Source organism: Gallinula chloropus, assembly GCF_964237585.1.
Source record: "Gallinula chloropus genome assembly, chromosome: Z".
Classification (NCBI taxonomy): Eukaryota; Metazoa; Chordata; class Aves; order Gruiformes; family Rallidae; genus Gallinula; species Gallinula chloropus.
Genome location: NC_140089.1, coordinates 61235083 through 61251944, shown reverse-complemented (window position 1 = coordinate 61251944; position 16862 = coordinate 61235083). Strand labels below are relative to the sequence as shown.

The window sequence follows — 16862 nt, the reverse complement described above, 5'->3', positions numbered from 1 at the left end:
AAGGAAGAGAATAAATGGGTGTATGGAAGAGGGACAATAAATACATCACCTATTTAAAAAGGGAAAAAAAAATCCCAAACTAGTTCCAGTTTTCAGAATTATCCAAAAAAAAAGCTGACTTACCACACTATTTCTCAGTAACAGTTTTATTAAATTTGTACAATTACCACATCAAGCATTCTCCAAATCATCTCTTCTGAGAAGATGTCCATGGAGGAAATGGGTGTTCCTCTCTTTTATTACTTAACCAGAATTATTTCCTTTATATTTGTGCTTTGGGATAACCGCTCCTCTGGAGAAGCTGCATTTCCAGATTGTCAAACTGCCCTACTTTCCAATACTTGGAGCTCACATCAGATTATATTTTCTAAAATGTAAATAAAGCATGCTGTTGCCACAATCAACAGGCGAAACCTTCATGCATACAGCATGCAAGGAGAGTTAAGAAACTGAAGAGCAAGTAGCAGTCAGCTGAAACTATTATTTTTAGCTTATGCTTAGGATAAAGAGAGTGCTGACCTTGAGAACATCTTGCTTATATATTCTGAGCTAAAGGTATTGAGAAGACTGGCATGTTCAAGTGTCTTTATGCTTATGTTAGTGAAATGTACATGAAAACAGAATTCATGGCTATAAGACAAAGTCTGTATGAAAATTTGTTATTTATTTAAATAGTTGATACCAGTGGAAATATTGGAAGATTGTCTGGAGTAGACATAGTTTTAAATGAGAGGGGAGTGAATTTTTTCTTACAGTTATTGAGATGTGTGGTGAAATAGAAGATTCTGTTGCCCATTTTCTTCAGAAATTTTACTATGAATAGGCAAAACAGGCGAATGTTAGCAACAAGAATACTTTGTAGAAAGAAAAGTAAGACATGTCGAGTCACACTCAGAACTAGGGGAAACATATTAAGCAATCAACTGTATTCTCAAATTAAAGGATGTCGTTGAAGACCATACTATTCAGAGAGGAACAGCAGAAATACAGGGTACTGAGCTACATGGACATAATCCTCAGATGATCTCCATGTTTTCAAGGTACATAACATTTCTTGGAGGTGAGGAGGGGAGTTGTCTCAGTTCAAAAAGATCAGGCTCTTAGCAGTCTATAAGAAACCTGAGTAGGAGCAAACAGAGGCTTGAAAGCCTCCAGTACTGTCAGACACCTAAATATACCAAACAAATATATTTTGTTTATTTTTTTCTAACATGCTTTGTGAGTGCTTCCTCTGAAGTTTTTATTTGTTTTTTCCTTTTTTAAATCAGTTTGTTGACAACATATCTTCACGAGAGGAAGTGGATCAAGCTGAATATTACCTTTACAAGTAAGCATCTCTTCCCCCCACCGTGAACTTTGAGACATACAAGTAAATACCACAGTGTCTTGCCCTTTGAAGACTCTGATCCTTTCCAGCTTACTGGCTTTGATTCCTGTTTTGCAAAATATGCGCATCTCCTTGTCTTACAGCTCACAGCTAAGGGCCTTCTCTGGTAACTTCTCCTTGGTTATGGCTACCCACTTTCTGAACCTTTGGTATTGACTACTGTCAGGCATGTTAGTCTGAGCCACCAAACAGCTAATATCACCTCCAGCTATGATTTCCCTTAGATATACTGAAATTAAAAGGAATTACATTTGTTTACAGTTCTTATGTCATGATTTAACTAAATAGGCTATATGCATATTTGCATAGTTAAGTGTAGGACTCAAGGAAGTTTGTTTCCTTAAAATGAACAGAAATGAGAGAGAACATTTTGTGGTAACGATCAAGTTATCAAGAGTAAAGGAAGTATACTTTTGTTTTTTATCCCTTTAGTACTTTATGTTCCCCAAATAATCTGTGTAGTTATTACAGGTTATGCTTGACTACTTATGCATCAGCTGTTATGGTTTTCTGCAACTATTTTTGTGTTGAGTGAAGTGCATTGGATACCTTATCTGCTCGTGTTAAGTTGAATGCTTGCTTGCCTTAGGTCAGTCCATCTCAATAGTAGCTTTAAGAGGCAAGTAATTCTTGCTGATCACTAAAATAAATTAGTTATTTAATGAGTGGTTGCACACGCATTTTAAGAGCTGGTGGAGAAAGTAGCTCATACTGTCAAAGAGCATGAGGGAGCATCTCTACAAATAATCTCAGGTTGTTACTTGTAAATAATACTGATTGTTAGTTTAATGAAGAAGTTTACTGGATGGCTGTTTTAAGCATATGCATAGTGGTAAGCATGCAATTGCGTTAGACTTCTGATTTCTGTGATTCTCTGGTACTCCTGAGGCAGTATCTGAACCTCAGACCTTCAGTAGGGAGATAAAAGAAGCCCAGTGTGCTGATACTAGCAATATCCTGTAATGAAAAAAAGATAAAAGGAGGAAGAAGAATCACAGAGAGTAGACTAGTGCAACTTTTCTTTCTTTCTGATCAAGATTTCATTAGTCCTGTCAGAAATCAGTTTTCCATCCTGCAATGGGTGAGATGAAAACAGGAAAAGTAAACCAAGTTTAAAGTCAGCCCTCATTTTTTGTTTTGGAGATGTGCTAACATTCTTGAATGTACATTCTTGAATGTACATGTACATTGTGCCACACAGAATTACGTTCTGTCTGATCAGGTCAGGCCCATCAGAAAGAATCATAGTCTTTAAGGTTGGAAGAGACCTCTAAGATCATCAAGTCCAACTGTCTGTCTACTATCACTACCTCAACTAAAACATGTCCTGGAGTGCCATGTTTACACATCCTTTGAACATCTCCAAGGATAGTGACTCTACCACCTCTCTGGGCAGCCTGTTCCAATGCCTGACCGCTCCTGCAGTGAAGAGAGTTTTCCCAGTATCCAATCTAAATCTCTCCTGATGCAACTTGACACCATTTCCTCTTGTCCTAATGCTTGTTATTTGAGAGAAGAGACCAACATCCACTTCACTACAACCTCCTTTCAGGTAGTGGTAGAGAATGATCATGTCTTTTCTCAGCCTTCTCTTCTGCAAGCTAAACAACCTCAATTCCTTCAGCTGCTCCTCATGAGACTTGTGCTCTAAATGCTTTACCAGCTTTGTTGCCCTTCTCTGGACCTGCTGCAGCACCTCAATGTCCTTCTTGTAGTGAGGGGCCCAAAACAGAACACAGTACTCAAGGTGTGGCCTCACCAGTGCTGAGTACGGGGAGGGACAATCACTCCCCTAGTCCTGCTGGCCACGCCATTCCTGATGCAAGCCAGGATGCTGTTGGCCTTCTTGGCCACCCTGGCACACTGCTGGCTCATATTCATCCATCTGTCAATCAACACCCCCAGGTCCTTTTCTGCTGGGCAGCTTTCCAGCCACTTTCCCCCAAGTCTGTAGTATTGCCTGGGATTGCGACCCAAAGTGCAGGATCCAGCACTCAGCCTTGTTGACCTCATAGAATTGGCCACAGCCCATCAATCCAGCCTGTCCAGAGATACCAGGGGTACAGGATGCCAAGAGACCTTTGAATGCCCTGACACAAGGAAGATAGTATGGTACTTTAATTGCAGTGTCTCAGAATTGTAGAGATAAAATCCAGGTAGTCCATGTGAGAGATTCATTTGTAATGTGTCTTACAGGTTCTTTTCTCTTGAAAACGAGGTTCAGTGAGAGTGACAAAAAATTAGAAGCTTACAAAATGTTCCATAGTAAGAAGAAGTCAATAGAATGGGAAACTCTAACATGTAAATATCTTCCCCACTCTTCATCTCTGCCTGGCTAATACATCAGTTTAGCATACAGGGTTGTTATCCTTAAAAACATATTCTAAAGGAGAGATTTGCAGTTCAAAAATAATTGCAGTTATCTATTATTTATCTAAGAAATAATTCTGTGGCTGGTGAGACTACAGTTGCACATATGTCAAATATGATTGTAATGGATGCAGATTTTAGTAGTCTGTGTGGAGTGAATAGAGAGGTAGTGGCGTGTCACATGGCTTTACAGATGTGCTTTGCTTGGAATTTTTCTTGTGTGTGTGCACCCCTGTAAAGCTGCTTTGTTTAGTGTTGCAATATGCTTACTTGTTATTTTGGTGATGTTAGCATCAGTTTACTGGGAGATTTCATTCCAGCACAATCCATGAAACTCTTCTGAAAATGTATTTATATGCCAGTAGTGAAACAGTGTAGCAAGTAGTGAAACAGTGTAGAGAGAGGTCTGTAACTCGTGTAGAAATGTAAAAATCCCAATTACAACATCAGCTTCCTTTTCAAATGAAAATACGTGTGTTAGTTCCATAAAATAGCTGTGCTTAGTGTCTGCAAGGCCCCCTTTATTGTTCTTTGCATTTTGCACTTGGTCTGGAGTTCAAATGAAGGACATGTTTATAGAGATACCTCTTTGCAGCTGAGAGGAAGTTTAACACAGAAAAAAGTTCTGCAAAAGTGAACAGACCATGAAACACGAAGGAGGTTGTAGAGGGGGAGAGTTAAGAAACTGAGAAGCTGTGACAAGAAATCTTTTTTCTGGCTTAATGAGAAGCAGATCAAAGCACAATTTTTGTACCTCATGTAAGAAGCGTAAATTCTAAGAAAGGCAATGGCAGTGTCAGCAAAAAGCTTTTTTTGTATCTTCTAAAGTGTACGAATCCTTTGCAAACAAATAGCATGTAAACATCACTGTATGTGCATTTGCCTGAACATAAATAAGCAGACTGCTCCCTGAGACCTATGCTTTTCCCCTTAACTGCTTGAACAGAAGAGGGAAGACTTGAATGTCTCTCCCCAGTGTTGGATGCCTCTGGCAATCTGAGGTGAAGCGTAGTCAGTTCCAAGGCCCCTACAAGGTTGAAAGACGTTCCTGGTACAAAAAGGCAAACTGTGCCTGTGGGAAGAATCAGAGGGAAGTAAGCGGCTTTTCCATGCTCGCTCTGGTTTTCCTGAAGATGGGAGTGCCAGAACTTGTAATTGTAAACTTTGTAGACTGAAGACTTGCCTTGTAGCGTGCCAGGCAGAACATAGTTTCAAAAAGCAGTATTCTGGAGCATTGCCATAATGCATTTAGGATCTCAAAATACTATATATATATACAAAATTTTATATATAATACTATATTTATAATAAAAATAATTTTTTATATATATATAAAATTTAGACCAGATTCAACTTTGCATCTTTTTAAAGCAGTGTATCTCCAGTCGTACTGTCTTCACAGAGGATCTTTAACTCTCAAGAATAACTGTGTGGAAACTGCCATGCTACATTGTGGAACATGTCAGTAAGATGGTAAAGGCCAGTTTGAGGCATGACATCATCTTCTTTCAGTGCTCCTCTTTTTGTTCTGTTTTGAATACCTTCTTCTCTCCATTAACTGTCAGACTTTTAAAAAATCCTTTCATCTCCTAGGATCCCAGCAGAAATTCTAATCAGAATGCAGGGCACTTTCAGGCAGATCAAAGGCCTGCAGTTCGCCCTACTTTGTCCTGTCTCACTGACATGTCAGTGTTTCTCACATAAGGGTGTTTTTCATGTGATAGAAACATTAGCATAATGGAGGGAGGTTTTGTGGTGAGGCAACTCTGCTGATTCTCTATGTCAGTTTTATGCCAGCAAAGATTTTAAATATGTTTAAAGGCAATTGTGGAAGTTTTATATTAACATTCCTCTGGAGGATTGCTAATTGCATTATAGCACCAGAATGCTTTGGGTTGGAAGTGACCTCAAAGATCATCTAGTTCCAACCCTCCTGCCATGGGCATCACGGCCAGATTAACCAAAGCCCATCTAACCTGGCCTTAAACACTGCCAGGGAGGATACAGACACAGTTTCTCTGGGAAACCTGTGGCAGTGCATCACCACTTTCACAGGGAAGGATTTCTTCCTCATATCTAATCTAAATCTACCCTCCTTCAGTTTAAGGCCATTACCTTGTATCCTATCACATACCCTTCTAAACAGTCCCATGACCCACTGTGTATACAGAAAAAAAAGTATACAACTGTCTGGAAAATGTAAATGTTCACATGTCCATATGCTTTGCACATTCTTGCACAATCTACCTAGATTTTTTTCATTGCCTTTTTTTGATGATTGTTTGGGTTTTTTGTTTGTTTGTTTTTTGTAAATGGAATTACTCAGGTTTTATTACTTGGATTCAGTTTTTGCTTATAACCAAAGTGGAACAACAACAAACTATTATAAGAAGTTACTCTCTGATAGGCTGTTATATCTTCCATTAGAGCAAGTTAGTTTAGAGTCTTGATTTCAGCCATTAAATAATTTTTGAACTCTAGTGGTCTGTATGTATAAGAAATAGTGCTTATTCTTTATAATGCCAATGTATCAGTAGTTACTCCAACATCACACGCAAAATAAGATTTGGCCTGTAATTTTATTCTGTATAGGGCATAATGAATACCATTGACCTGTTCCAACACAAACGGAAAAAGGAGAAGAGATATAGTCATAAAACCTACAACATCCTTAATTCTCCCTATGAGATATTTTCATTCTCTTGAGGCAGTGGCTGACAGACTTGAATAGTTCATCTGTTCCTTCGAGAGAAGAATGTCAGTTAAAAGGGAAAAAAAATACCAGAAATATCTGCCTATTATTCAAGTTATGATGCAGCAATTATGTTTTGAAATACTATTGAGAAGTGGTGGAAGCATCTGAGAGAAAAACACACTTAGGAGCCAGAATGGTATGTTTGTTTTAACAGTTTGGACACCTGCCTCTGCTGAGCAATCCAAAGCACCTTCATTTGCAAAGGATCTGGGCTGCTCTTTGGCAGGGTGGGAGACACAAGAAAAGGAAGCAGCAGAGGGATTTACCTAATTAGAATGTCCCGGTAATTTGCATATAAATGACAGACATAACTGTTGTTTAATGCTGTTGCACTGTGGTGGCCAGCATGTGATGCTTCATGGAAGAGCTGTTGGTTATTATCCAAGCCAGTGCTGTCAGACATTAAGTGTTCTGGTCTTAGAGACTCCCCTGTTCTTCTGGCTCCAGCATTCACTCATTTCTGCATAGAGGGGCACATGTGCTTACTCTCTCTGTCCTTTTTCATAGTTTCTCTGTCATTGTCTGCCTAGGGTTTGTCAGAGTCTGAGCTATAGGAAACTTTGGAGAAAATAACTAGCAACTCTGTTTCAGAACCCAGAGCCAAATTTCAGCAAGTCTAATCCTGTAACCACAGCTCATTCGAGTAGGCGTCCTCAGTCAGTGTAACTGTGCTGTAAAGTGGGGGGAAGCCATCAATAAAGATATAACAGTGAAAAGCATTCAGAAAGATCTCTTCCTGTAACACAGACCTTTTCAGTCATCTGCTTTTCATAGTTCATCTGTTCTTTTGTATGTGTTTTCCTTTAAGCTTGGCAGAAACTGGGCAAAAATTTTCTAGGCACTTCAAACAAAGGCAGAAAAATTTGGAAGACTTTACTTCAACACTAATATTTTCTTTTTTCATGTTGCCAGCACTAAAGGGATAAGCAATTTGATCATAAAACCCTTCCCATTTGAAACAAGGAGAAAAGATTCCTATACAAACAGAGTGCATGTATCAACCTTAGTGGGCAGCATAGCTGCTCCCCCGCCCCCAATATTTCTGGAGTACATAGAAAAATAAAGCCAATCAGATTCAGAAATTGAAAGAACTGACTCAGTCCCCACCCCATGTAGGTTCTTTTTTTTTTTAGTAGTAGTGGAAGAAAGGTTTATTTTGTTATTCATTACTGGTTTTGGAAGAAAAGAATATTAGCAAAATTTTCATATCTTTGAACCAACATCTTTCTTGCCAATGACTGAAAGCATTCTATCTAGCAGACAGCACTGGAAATAGATGGAAGTACAATGTGAACAATAGGTATTTAAGCCCAGGTTTCAAATGTTTTATTTACTATATGTTGAAGGAGAAAAGGCAATTTTGTCTCAGAATTTGATTCACACTCACCTTAAAGGTAAACTTTGATATATCCAGTGGTGTTCTAATCTTGTTTTGTAAATTCCTGCACCAGCAAAAAGCCTGTCTGGAGACAGATTTTGCATTATATTTTAGAAATACTAGATGTCTAGACAGAGGTTAAATTGCAGCCAAAAATGTAAAGAGTGAGTTGTTCATACGAATACAAATGACCAGGAGAGAGTAAAGCCTTTTATAAGCTCCAGAATTTAAAACACAAACACATGCAGAGATTTATTCCTTTCCTAGCTTTGATGGCTTATAATTGTAAAGAAACACTTGAGAATTAACCCCATCTGGCTTCCCCTGAAAGGAACTTCAGGTTCCATTACAACCCCCGAGCAGTAATGGCAGACAGAGCCAGACGGCAGCTCAAACCATGCAAACAGAAGGAAAAGAACATACAAAGTTACTGTTTCTATTGAGGTTCCTCTTTTACCACTTTCCTAAGTATTGTTAAACAGTACAGCGATCTTCCCTTTAAGTAATGTTGAAAATGGCAACCACTAGGCAAAAACCCTGAATTTTTATTAATTTTGCAACCATACCCAGAGCTGGTGTGATCCCTTCTACAGGAACTGCTAACTTGGTGGTTATTGTATCCATCAACCTAAATAATTCCTTTATGGTGCAAGTATTTATTCCATTTTGAATCAAAATAAATATAATAGCAGAAAAAAATAACGATCAGTTACATTGTTGAGGAATAATCTTGACATCTGTAGACTAGACCTATCTTATTACGAGAATTATTTTTGCATTTGATCTCAGTTTAGATACGCAAGCAAGAAACCTTAATTCAAATAAAAGACCTTAATCCTGTTTCATATTTATGATTTTATTTTATTTCTAAAGAAAGCCTTATTGTTTTCTGGTAACCCTTTAAAACATTTTTATTTTCTTTGGAATGATGTAACTAAATTTGGGACCATTTTTGAACAGAGCAAGGAGACAATCTTGTATAGGTACTTGCTAGGTTAATTGGTTTAATTTACATTTTTGATTGTCTTTAAAAAACTTCACCAGAGCGCTGTTTTTCATTGATATGGACAACTCTCTTGCAAAACAAACTTGACTGAATCTATTAATTTTCTGCAAATGTACACATTTTAATGACTAAGTAAACATTAATAATATAAGATACAATGTAGAAATAATTTATCAGAATATGTTTTGCATTTAAAACATCAACTAAAGGAAATACTTTTAATTTGGTAACATTAACAATGCTCATTTAGAAGGGGTAAGCATGCATTCCTGCTATTTTTCATCACAAATTGCTCATTATTGAGCTGGACTAAACATAATGTAGGAAAATAATGATTATATTATGACTGCAACTGTAGGAAGGGGTAATAGTCATTAGAAATTCTACTTGCTTATTTCATTTGCTTACCTACTAACTTCATCTAGTCTGTAGTATCCTGCTGGTGAAATTAGTTGTGAAATATATGTCTCTTGAGGAAAAAAAGACATTTAATGTACATTGTTGAATTCAGTGGGTCTCTTCTGTGAGCAGCTGTTTTTAAATAGAAAGTCTGTACATTTTTTGTTAGCTTTAATTTAGTTGGTCCTACTGCTAAGTAGGACTGGATTGTGGTGTGAGCAAAACTGGGGATAGCCATTCAGATGAAAATGTTAGGTGATTTTACTTCATCTGTCTTCACACAGGAAGTATAAAATGACAGAATAGGCTGTTGTAAAGCTGACGCACTTGCCTGGATTTAATGAGGATTTTCTATTTTAATTCTTTTCTTTGTAGCAAAAAGCAATGTTTATAAGAAAGCAGGACCAGAGATACAATAAGAATGTGAAATGCTTTGAAACATTTCAGGCCATATCAGACAGTAGATTAGATTGGATAGGGATATGTGTCTGTCTGTCTGTCTAGTGATTTCTTTTGTTCTTTACGATGCTTGAGGCGAAGTCTTTGCAGGATACTTAACAGAAACCTAATAACACTTACACAGGCAGTTTTATGGCACTCTTGGTTTTCTACCATGGAAATGATACCTGCTCTTGCAGGGTGTATGGAGGCAGGGCTGTACCAAAGCATCTCTCTGGTTTTCCATTGCATGAGAATTCCCATTCTGCACCACCTTTGTTAAGAAGATTGTCAGGATGGTTGAATGATGGCAAGTGACATGGTAGTTTTACAGTGTAGGCTAATGGAGAGAAGAGCAAAGGCACTGAAATATTTTTTCCCAATTTACCTTAGACAACATATGAAATACCAAGCTCTCACACATTGTCAGTGACAAGTTCCTTTCATTTTACTATATACAAGGAAAAACGCTCATGATCTTAATTTTAAACAAATCCTTGTTGCGTATAAACCTGCTGTGTTCCACAGGACACGTAAGATGAATACAGTCTGATCAAGCACTTCAGAAAAGGCCTACATGATCTTATTTGCCTTCCTAGTATGCAGATGTGACACAGGTTCTAGAAGGTTGAAGATTTTGGTGGTGGAAGAAATGTCAAGATGACAGTGATAAGGGATGAAATAATGCACCAGAAATATGGGTCTTTTGTTCAGTTATACAGCGTTGTGGACAAAACAGTTATAATGAAAACAAAATTACTGTGACAGGGAGGAGAGAGAGCTCCTTTAGCATACGTCTTTCTTTAGCATATGAATGATTTGGAATGGTCATTTTCAAATAGTTAGCTGTTCTTATTTATAGGAATAGATGTTTATGCATTTGTGTGATTGAAAATGATGAACAATCAGTTAGAGAGACAGAAAAATATCTGATAATATCCATGAGGCTGTGTTTTTATGTTTGGCCTCCAGTATTAAAGAAATTTGAAAAGCCAGTTTATGTTGCTCGATTCTACTGGGTTCAATTCCTCAGTTCTTCTGGGTTCAATTCTTGGATATCTTCTTCAGAAATGCCAAAAAATTCTGGAGTACTGAAGAAAAACTTAAATATGCAGGTATATTTTTTCAACTTGTATGGCTGCTTGTTTCTGCACATACATTCATGCCTCTGAAAAAAATTTCTATTCCCTAAGGGGAGAAGAAGCCTGTGTGGCAAACAGACCCACAAAACAATGCATTGCTGTAATTGAATAGAAGTATTGATAAGCAAAGGTCATAGTTTAGTATTTTCCTGGGGTGATTTCTGAGGTTATTGCTCTCTCTCTCTGTTTTCCAGAAATGGGAAATGAAGGTTGAAATTTCTGAATATAAGATGCCCAGTAGCAAAGTGACAAAAATAGTTACTCATTTCAGTAGGGTGCCTACTTTTGGGTCAGGTTTGGGATTGTTTTTTTTTGTTGTTGTTGTTATTTTAATGCTGCTTTAATATCTATTTTTAAATTTGCGTGCTCCAGATAACGTATCTATACTGTCTGTTGGATTGAGGCCAGTTGAATTTTCAGTACTTGCCTGTACCAAGGACTCCAGTCACTCTGCTCACTTACCTGCAACTATTGCTTCTGACAGAATCCACATTACCTCTTTTTCTATTTCTGTCCTTTACTTGGAAGTCTTTGGAATCTTCAGCTCCTATGCAGAGTAACACTTTTTGGGTTTTTTGGTGTTTTTTTTTTTTTTTTGGTAGGGCAGGGCAGGGAAACTTAGAAGTGTAAACCCCTCCTGGCAGCTGATGATACCCCCATTATCCCCATACCCATTTCTTAAAGTCCTGGTGTGTCCCCTGGCCCTGAAGGAGAATGACCCCAGGCTTTTCAGCTGCCTCCCTGCCTCTCCTTTGCTACCTCAGTGTGAAAACCTGAGGGGCTTTGTTAAATGTGGAGTTGGTAATTTCAACAATAATTCTGTGGCAGCTCTCAGCAATTGGTTTCCATCTTCACCACCCCGATAGGTTTTGTGGGCTGCACATCCTTGAAAGATGATGAATATCGTTGTCTCACAGCTTTAGTCTACTTCCAGCTTTAGTCTAATTAATGATCCATGTTCATGTGTTGTGTACCAGGTCCTCAGCAGATTGAGGCAGGTCCCTGGTAGCTAGGGGAACCATGTGTTGTCTCTTTGGACCAGGTGAGGATTTGACCCAGGATCTAATTCAGGGAGCATTTAAACAGATAACAAAGAATGCTTTCTTGGGGTTGTTTTGTTTTGGGTTTTTATATTAAAATTGGGAAGGGTTGTACAAGAGAGCAGCTGGTAGAAACTCCTGTTTTCTCAGCTGTAAATGTAAACACAATAAATGTTTCTTCTTCCTCTTGCTGAAAAATGAACAGTGATTTTGAATTTTTTTATTCCCCCCCCTTCACTGTAGGGCTTTTTGGCAACAGGCTTTGCAAGAAGATTTGCACCTTTATGAGTAACATCTTTTTACAAGAATTGTTGTGGATAAAAAGCTGGCTTTAATCTCTAGTCAATTTTATGATCATCCTCTTTAAACTGTCATTTATTTAATTCTGATCTCTCCTCTTTCACTACTGTTTTCATATAACAAAGGGGAAAAATACTCCTTTCAGCCACTTTCTAGTTAGTTCTATTATGGAGAGAGCAGAACAGTGCTAAATCCAGCCATAGCAAAATAGACTGCCCATGGCAGCAGATACCTGGCGGGTAAAATGGACAACTCACCCGCACCTAACCCTCCGTTGCTTGCCTACAGTCACCCTTGCAAAGCTCTGACAAACCAGGCTGGCTGCTGTTGCTTGAAACAGGGAGTGGACAAGGTATGGCAGCTACTGTGAGAGCATGACAGAGGAGCATTCATAGCAGGAGTGGTACACTCTGCTTTCTCTACAGACAGGTTTCATTTTTTGTCTTCCACTGAAGTTACTGTCCTGCAGGAAAAACCTCTTTTCACAGAGTTTCTCCTGTCAAGGTTAAATCATAAAGAAGCAAGTTCATCTTATGTAAGATAGTGCTGTGTTGTTCTGAAAGTGATCATTGTTTGGAAAAATTCCAGCCAGACTGGAACCCATCTGGTACATAATTGCATGTATTTTTAGTGTTTTCTCCACTCTTCTGCTTTTTATTCTCCTGTGCAGTGGGTAACGTGACATGTATAAGCCTCCTGTACTCTGTATTGTAAATGTCAGTTTGTAGCCTGAATGCAAGATCTGAGTAGGCCACAACAGCAAGGCAATGTGGCAGGGTATCCTGGCCTTCCATCATGCACTGATGCTCATCAGCAGAAGCAAGCCAGTAGAGGATTGTATTTATAACTAACAGTTTTGGCTGTAAAGGGGAGGAACTACAAAATATCCCATTGGATTTTGAAATGCTCTGCATGTTTCGAGTAGCACAGCCTCAATTTACTGAGCAGCTTGTACCTACCTACACAAGGGAACATTTATCCTACAGTACATGCAGTACTTCAGGCAAGTACTGTGTCTCTCTTTAAATAACAAATCTGATGGTACAGTATTTTTCTGAAAAAGAGTAATACAATCACAAAGCTGGTAAAAGCCCACAATTTTCAATCTGCCTAACAGTATGCTCAAGTCAGTTTTCCTGTGTTTATCATTGATTTGCTTACTGATCCATGTGCTTGACATCATACAGACTGGAATAAAGGATATTTCTGTCCCACTGGGCTTGGAAAAAGCTAAATAGACTGGGAGATATGCTAACTAGAAGTCAGGCCATGAAGTACTTAGTGTGGTTAGGAAACAGTTAAAAATGTATCACGAAGGACTTTTTTTTCCCCATTACGGAAAGTACTTTTCTTGGGAATATGCATGATTGAAAGAAAAAAATATCATTAAGATCTTGCTCACTGAGACATGACATGGAATGTAACTAGATTCATGGTGGACTGAGTGCCTGGTAGCCAAGACCTGACTATGCACCTGTAGTTTATATTTTAGCAATGATTGCCTTTTTGACCACAGCTGTGGCTGAAACTAGAGGTGAGCATGAGTTGTTTTGTGCCTTCCATTGCAGGTGTTTATGCTTAATAAACCTTATTTGTTTACCTTCACAGTTGATCATGTAGCTGTGCCCTTTGCTCACGGGATGCAGAATGATAGGAATGCATGAGGAAATGACTCAAGCAGTGAAGACTGAAAAGGGCACAAGTCATAGGTCAAAATTAGTTTAACTTGAACTGTGGCGCTATGGCAGCAAATTGGAATGGATGAAACCTGAATTGTACAAATCCAGTTTGTGAAGTATTTGGTAGTAAACATAATGTTTGGCTCTTCCCTTGCGTAAGTCAACAACCAAGATCCATTCAGGATTTGTATTCCTGCAGCGCTCTCCTTCCAGCCCCTTATTTTTGCTTAGGTTGCATGTGCTGTGAAACGGAACAACTTCACAAAATAAACTGTTTGACTCTCATACTTCTGTACTGCAGCCCTCAATACTCAGAGGGATACATTGCGTGTAGTCTGTGATCAAACTCAGAAGTGTAAAGGGCTGTATCAGGGGGTGTAACATTACAGTAGTTTGATGCTAGTGTGTCCTGTATTTCTGGGAGATATTTCGTGAAGCATGAAGAATTTGAGTAGAATAAATGGAAACAGCAACACTGTTACATTGTGGACTCCCAACTCTCTGTAAATCAGGTCTCTGACAAAATTATGTTAATTTTGTCTCAGTTTAAGTTCAGGCCATGTGTTAGACACTGTTAAACGGTTTCTGTTTGCAAATACTGTAATAGCAATGGCTACTCACAGACTGGGTTTTTCCCTGTTCTTAAAATAAAAAATCATTATTGGCTTTTGTAGACAGTGGGTTTTATGCATATCCATAAATTGTTTCTTTTTAATACGAAGGGGTGTATTGTCATAGTTTAAGCCTCGCAGTAGAAGGCAGAAACTCATGAATGTTGGTCATAACTCTGATTAAGTTCCCTGTGAACTAGTATAAAAGTTGGAGTCACTGTCTTGTCGGCTTTTAAAGCGTTTGGGTCTACATCTCTATTCAGCTTGGTTAATGGTTACCGGAACTCAGGCTTCATTGTGGCATCGCTAAGTAGTGTACGGCTAAGAGATGGAAGTTTTCTAAAGCATCTGAAGTAATTTATTTGTAAAAGTGACACATCTCACTAGCTTTTAAGCTGTTTATTCTCTAAAAACACATAATCTCACAGTTAGGCCTGGTTGAAGAAATCCCATGATGTAAGTACTGTTTGGCACCCAGAAGCTTTTAAACTAACTTCCGGTATGCAGCTAGCTAGTGGGAACTTGCTTTCTGCTAGAAACTAGCTTTTTGGCAGTTGTTATCAGAGGATGTCTCTCACTCTGAAAAGTGAGCCAGGTACAAAGGTGATTTAGAAAAATTAACCTAGTCAATAACGTGTGTACCAGCTTTCAGACAGGTGCAGAATTAATTGAAGTAATGATGGGCATAGCTGAGCTAGTAAAATGGTAATAATCAAGTCAGAACTTGATTATATGACAGTTTTTGTAGCCTTTGTGTTAATCAGTTTGCAGAGACATGAGTAAAGACTCCAACAGAACTTGACCCTTTGTTGAATGTCAGTACAGGAAGATTTGGACTGCCACACTTCAAAATTGCTGAGATTTAAAAAATCTCCTCAAAGCAAGGAATGCAGTATGTTTTACAGTTCTTAATTTATCTCTATGTATTTTTGTCTGCCAGTACACCAGGAAAAGATATAATTAATAGTAAGAGCTGGTTTTAAATTAGAGTTTATTGTAGTTGCATGGGGACAAGGAAAAGCACTACAGAGTGTCTTATCAGAATCACTATAGCAACAGCTCATCCCATCATTCCCCATGTTTTTCTCGGCCTGTGTTATTCTCTCTTCAATCACTAGACTATTAATGTCATTTATATTCAAAACCGGTCATTTCAACTGTAAGCTCAGAAGTATTTTTCACAGAGAGGAATTCTAGGGGCTATGTCCTTTACAGTCAGTAGTTTGGCTTTTTATTAATGTTGTTTTTATGACAAGACTTTTCCTGTTACCTGTTGTTCTTTAAGTGACTATCAGGTTTATGGTTTATGTGACTATCGGGTTTAAGAAAGATGCTCTGTTATTCCTGGAGGAGAAGATAAACAGAAATACTATACTGTCTCTTTATTTGGATTCTTTCACTGGGGCTATATCTCTAAGCAAAAAGAAGAGAAGCGAATTTCCCAGGGTGTTCATCTTCTCATTCTGTCTTGACCATAAAAGAGAAAAGCCAAGAAGGGGAGTTGCTTCTTTAATAGTTTGCATTTGAAGTAGAACTTCTGAATGTCAGTAAAACGACCCAGGTTTATTTTTTGGATGAAGCTAAACCAGGTATGACGACTTTCTCTCCGTAGCGGTATTTGTACCATCACAATGTTCTTTTCTCTGCCAGTCATGCTGGAGACCCCCAGATGGACAGTTTTAACTTTAATGAGCTAGCTGGCAATCTTCCTTTTAATCTCTCTTGTTTAAATATTCTGCTTAGAACCAGTATCCATGTTGATACTGGGTTTTTAAATGTTAAGACCTTTAGTTCATGGCTAGACAAGGCCTGTGACTGATGTCCAGTTATGTCTACTTGAGGCATACAGAGTGCCTTCAACTACGCTGATACTGAAGAAATTGTGACCCATATTCTTTTGAGAAGCAAAGTCCCATTGGAGTCCTGCTGGGGAGTGCATAGTTCAGGAGTATTTTTGAATCTGTTTTTAGGGAGCTAGAGGACTTTTTTTAGGGAGCACATTTACCAGCCTGGAAGAGCTTTCACAGGAACAAAAAGTGTACAGTGCAGCAATGTGTTGTTTGAGCTTTTTTCAGTGTTGTTATGAACAAACGAGTATAAACGTTTGAGGCATTCGAGGTAAGCCTGTGGGATACTTAAGTTGATTGACCTGAGGGATTCCTTCTGCCTGTACTTTGCAAATGATTTTAGAGGGGTTCAAGGCTGTTTCGTGTAACCTGATGGCAGAAGCTTGGATGACCCACTCCACTCCAGTTCTGTTAATGTTCACTGTCTGTTGATGGAAGAACAGATAAATAATTCAGGTACTTTTCACAGTCAGGAATTCAAATAAATTGCTTCAAACTTAGATGTAGTAT

General features: G+C 38.4%; 1 protein-coding gene across 1 annotated transcript in view; it reads left to right on the top strand.

The window, feature by feature from the left end:
* Positions 1-16862, top strand: part of MRPS27 (mitochondrial ribosomal protein S27) — a 46792-nt gene that overhangs the window by 8375 nt on the left and 21555 nt on the right. Inside the window, exon 4 of the mRNA XM_084278990.1 lies at positions 1269-1327. Within this exon, the coding sequence (XP_084135116.1) occupies positions 1269-1327 (59 nt within the window). The remainder of the gene's footprint in view (positions 1-1268; positions 1328-16862) is intronic.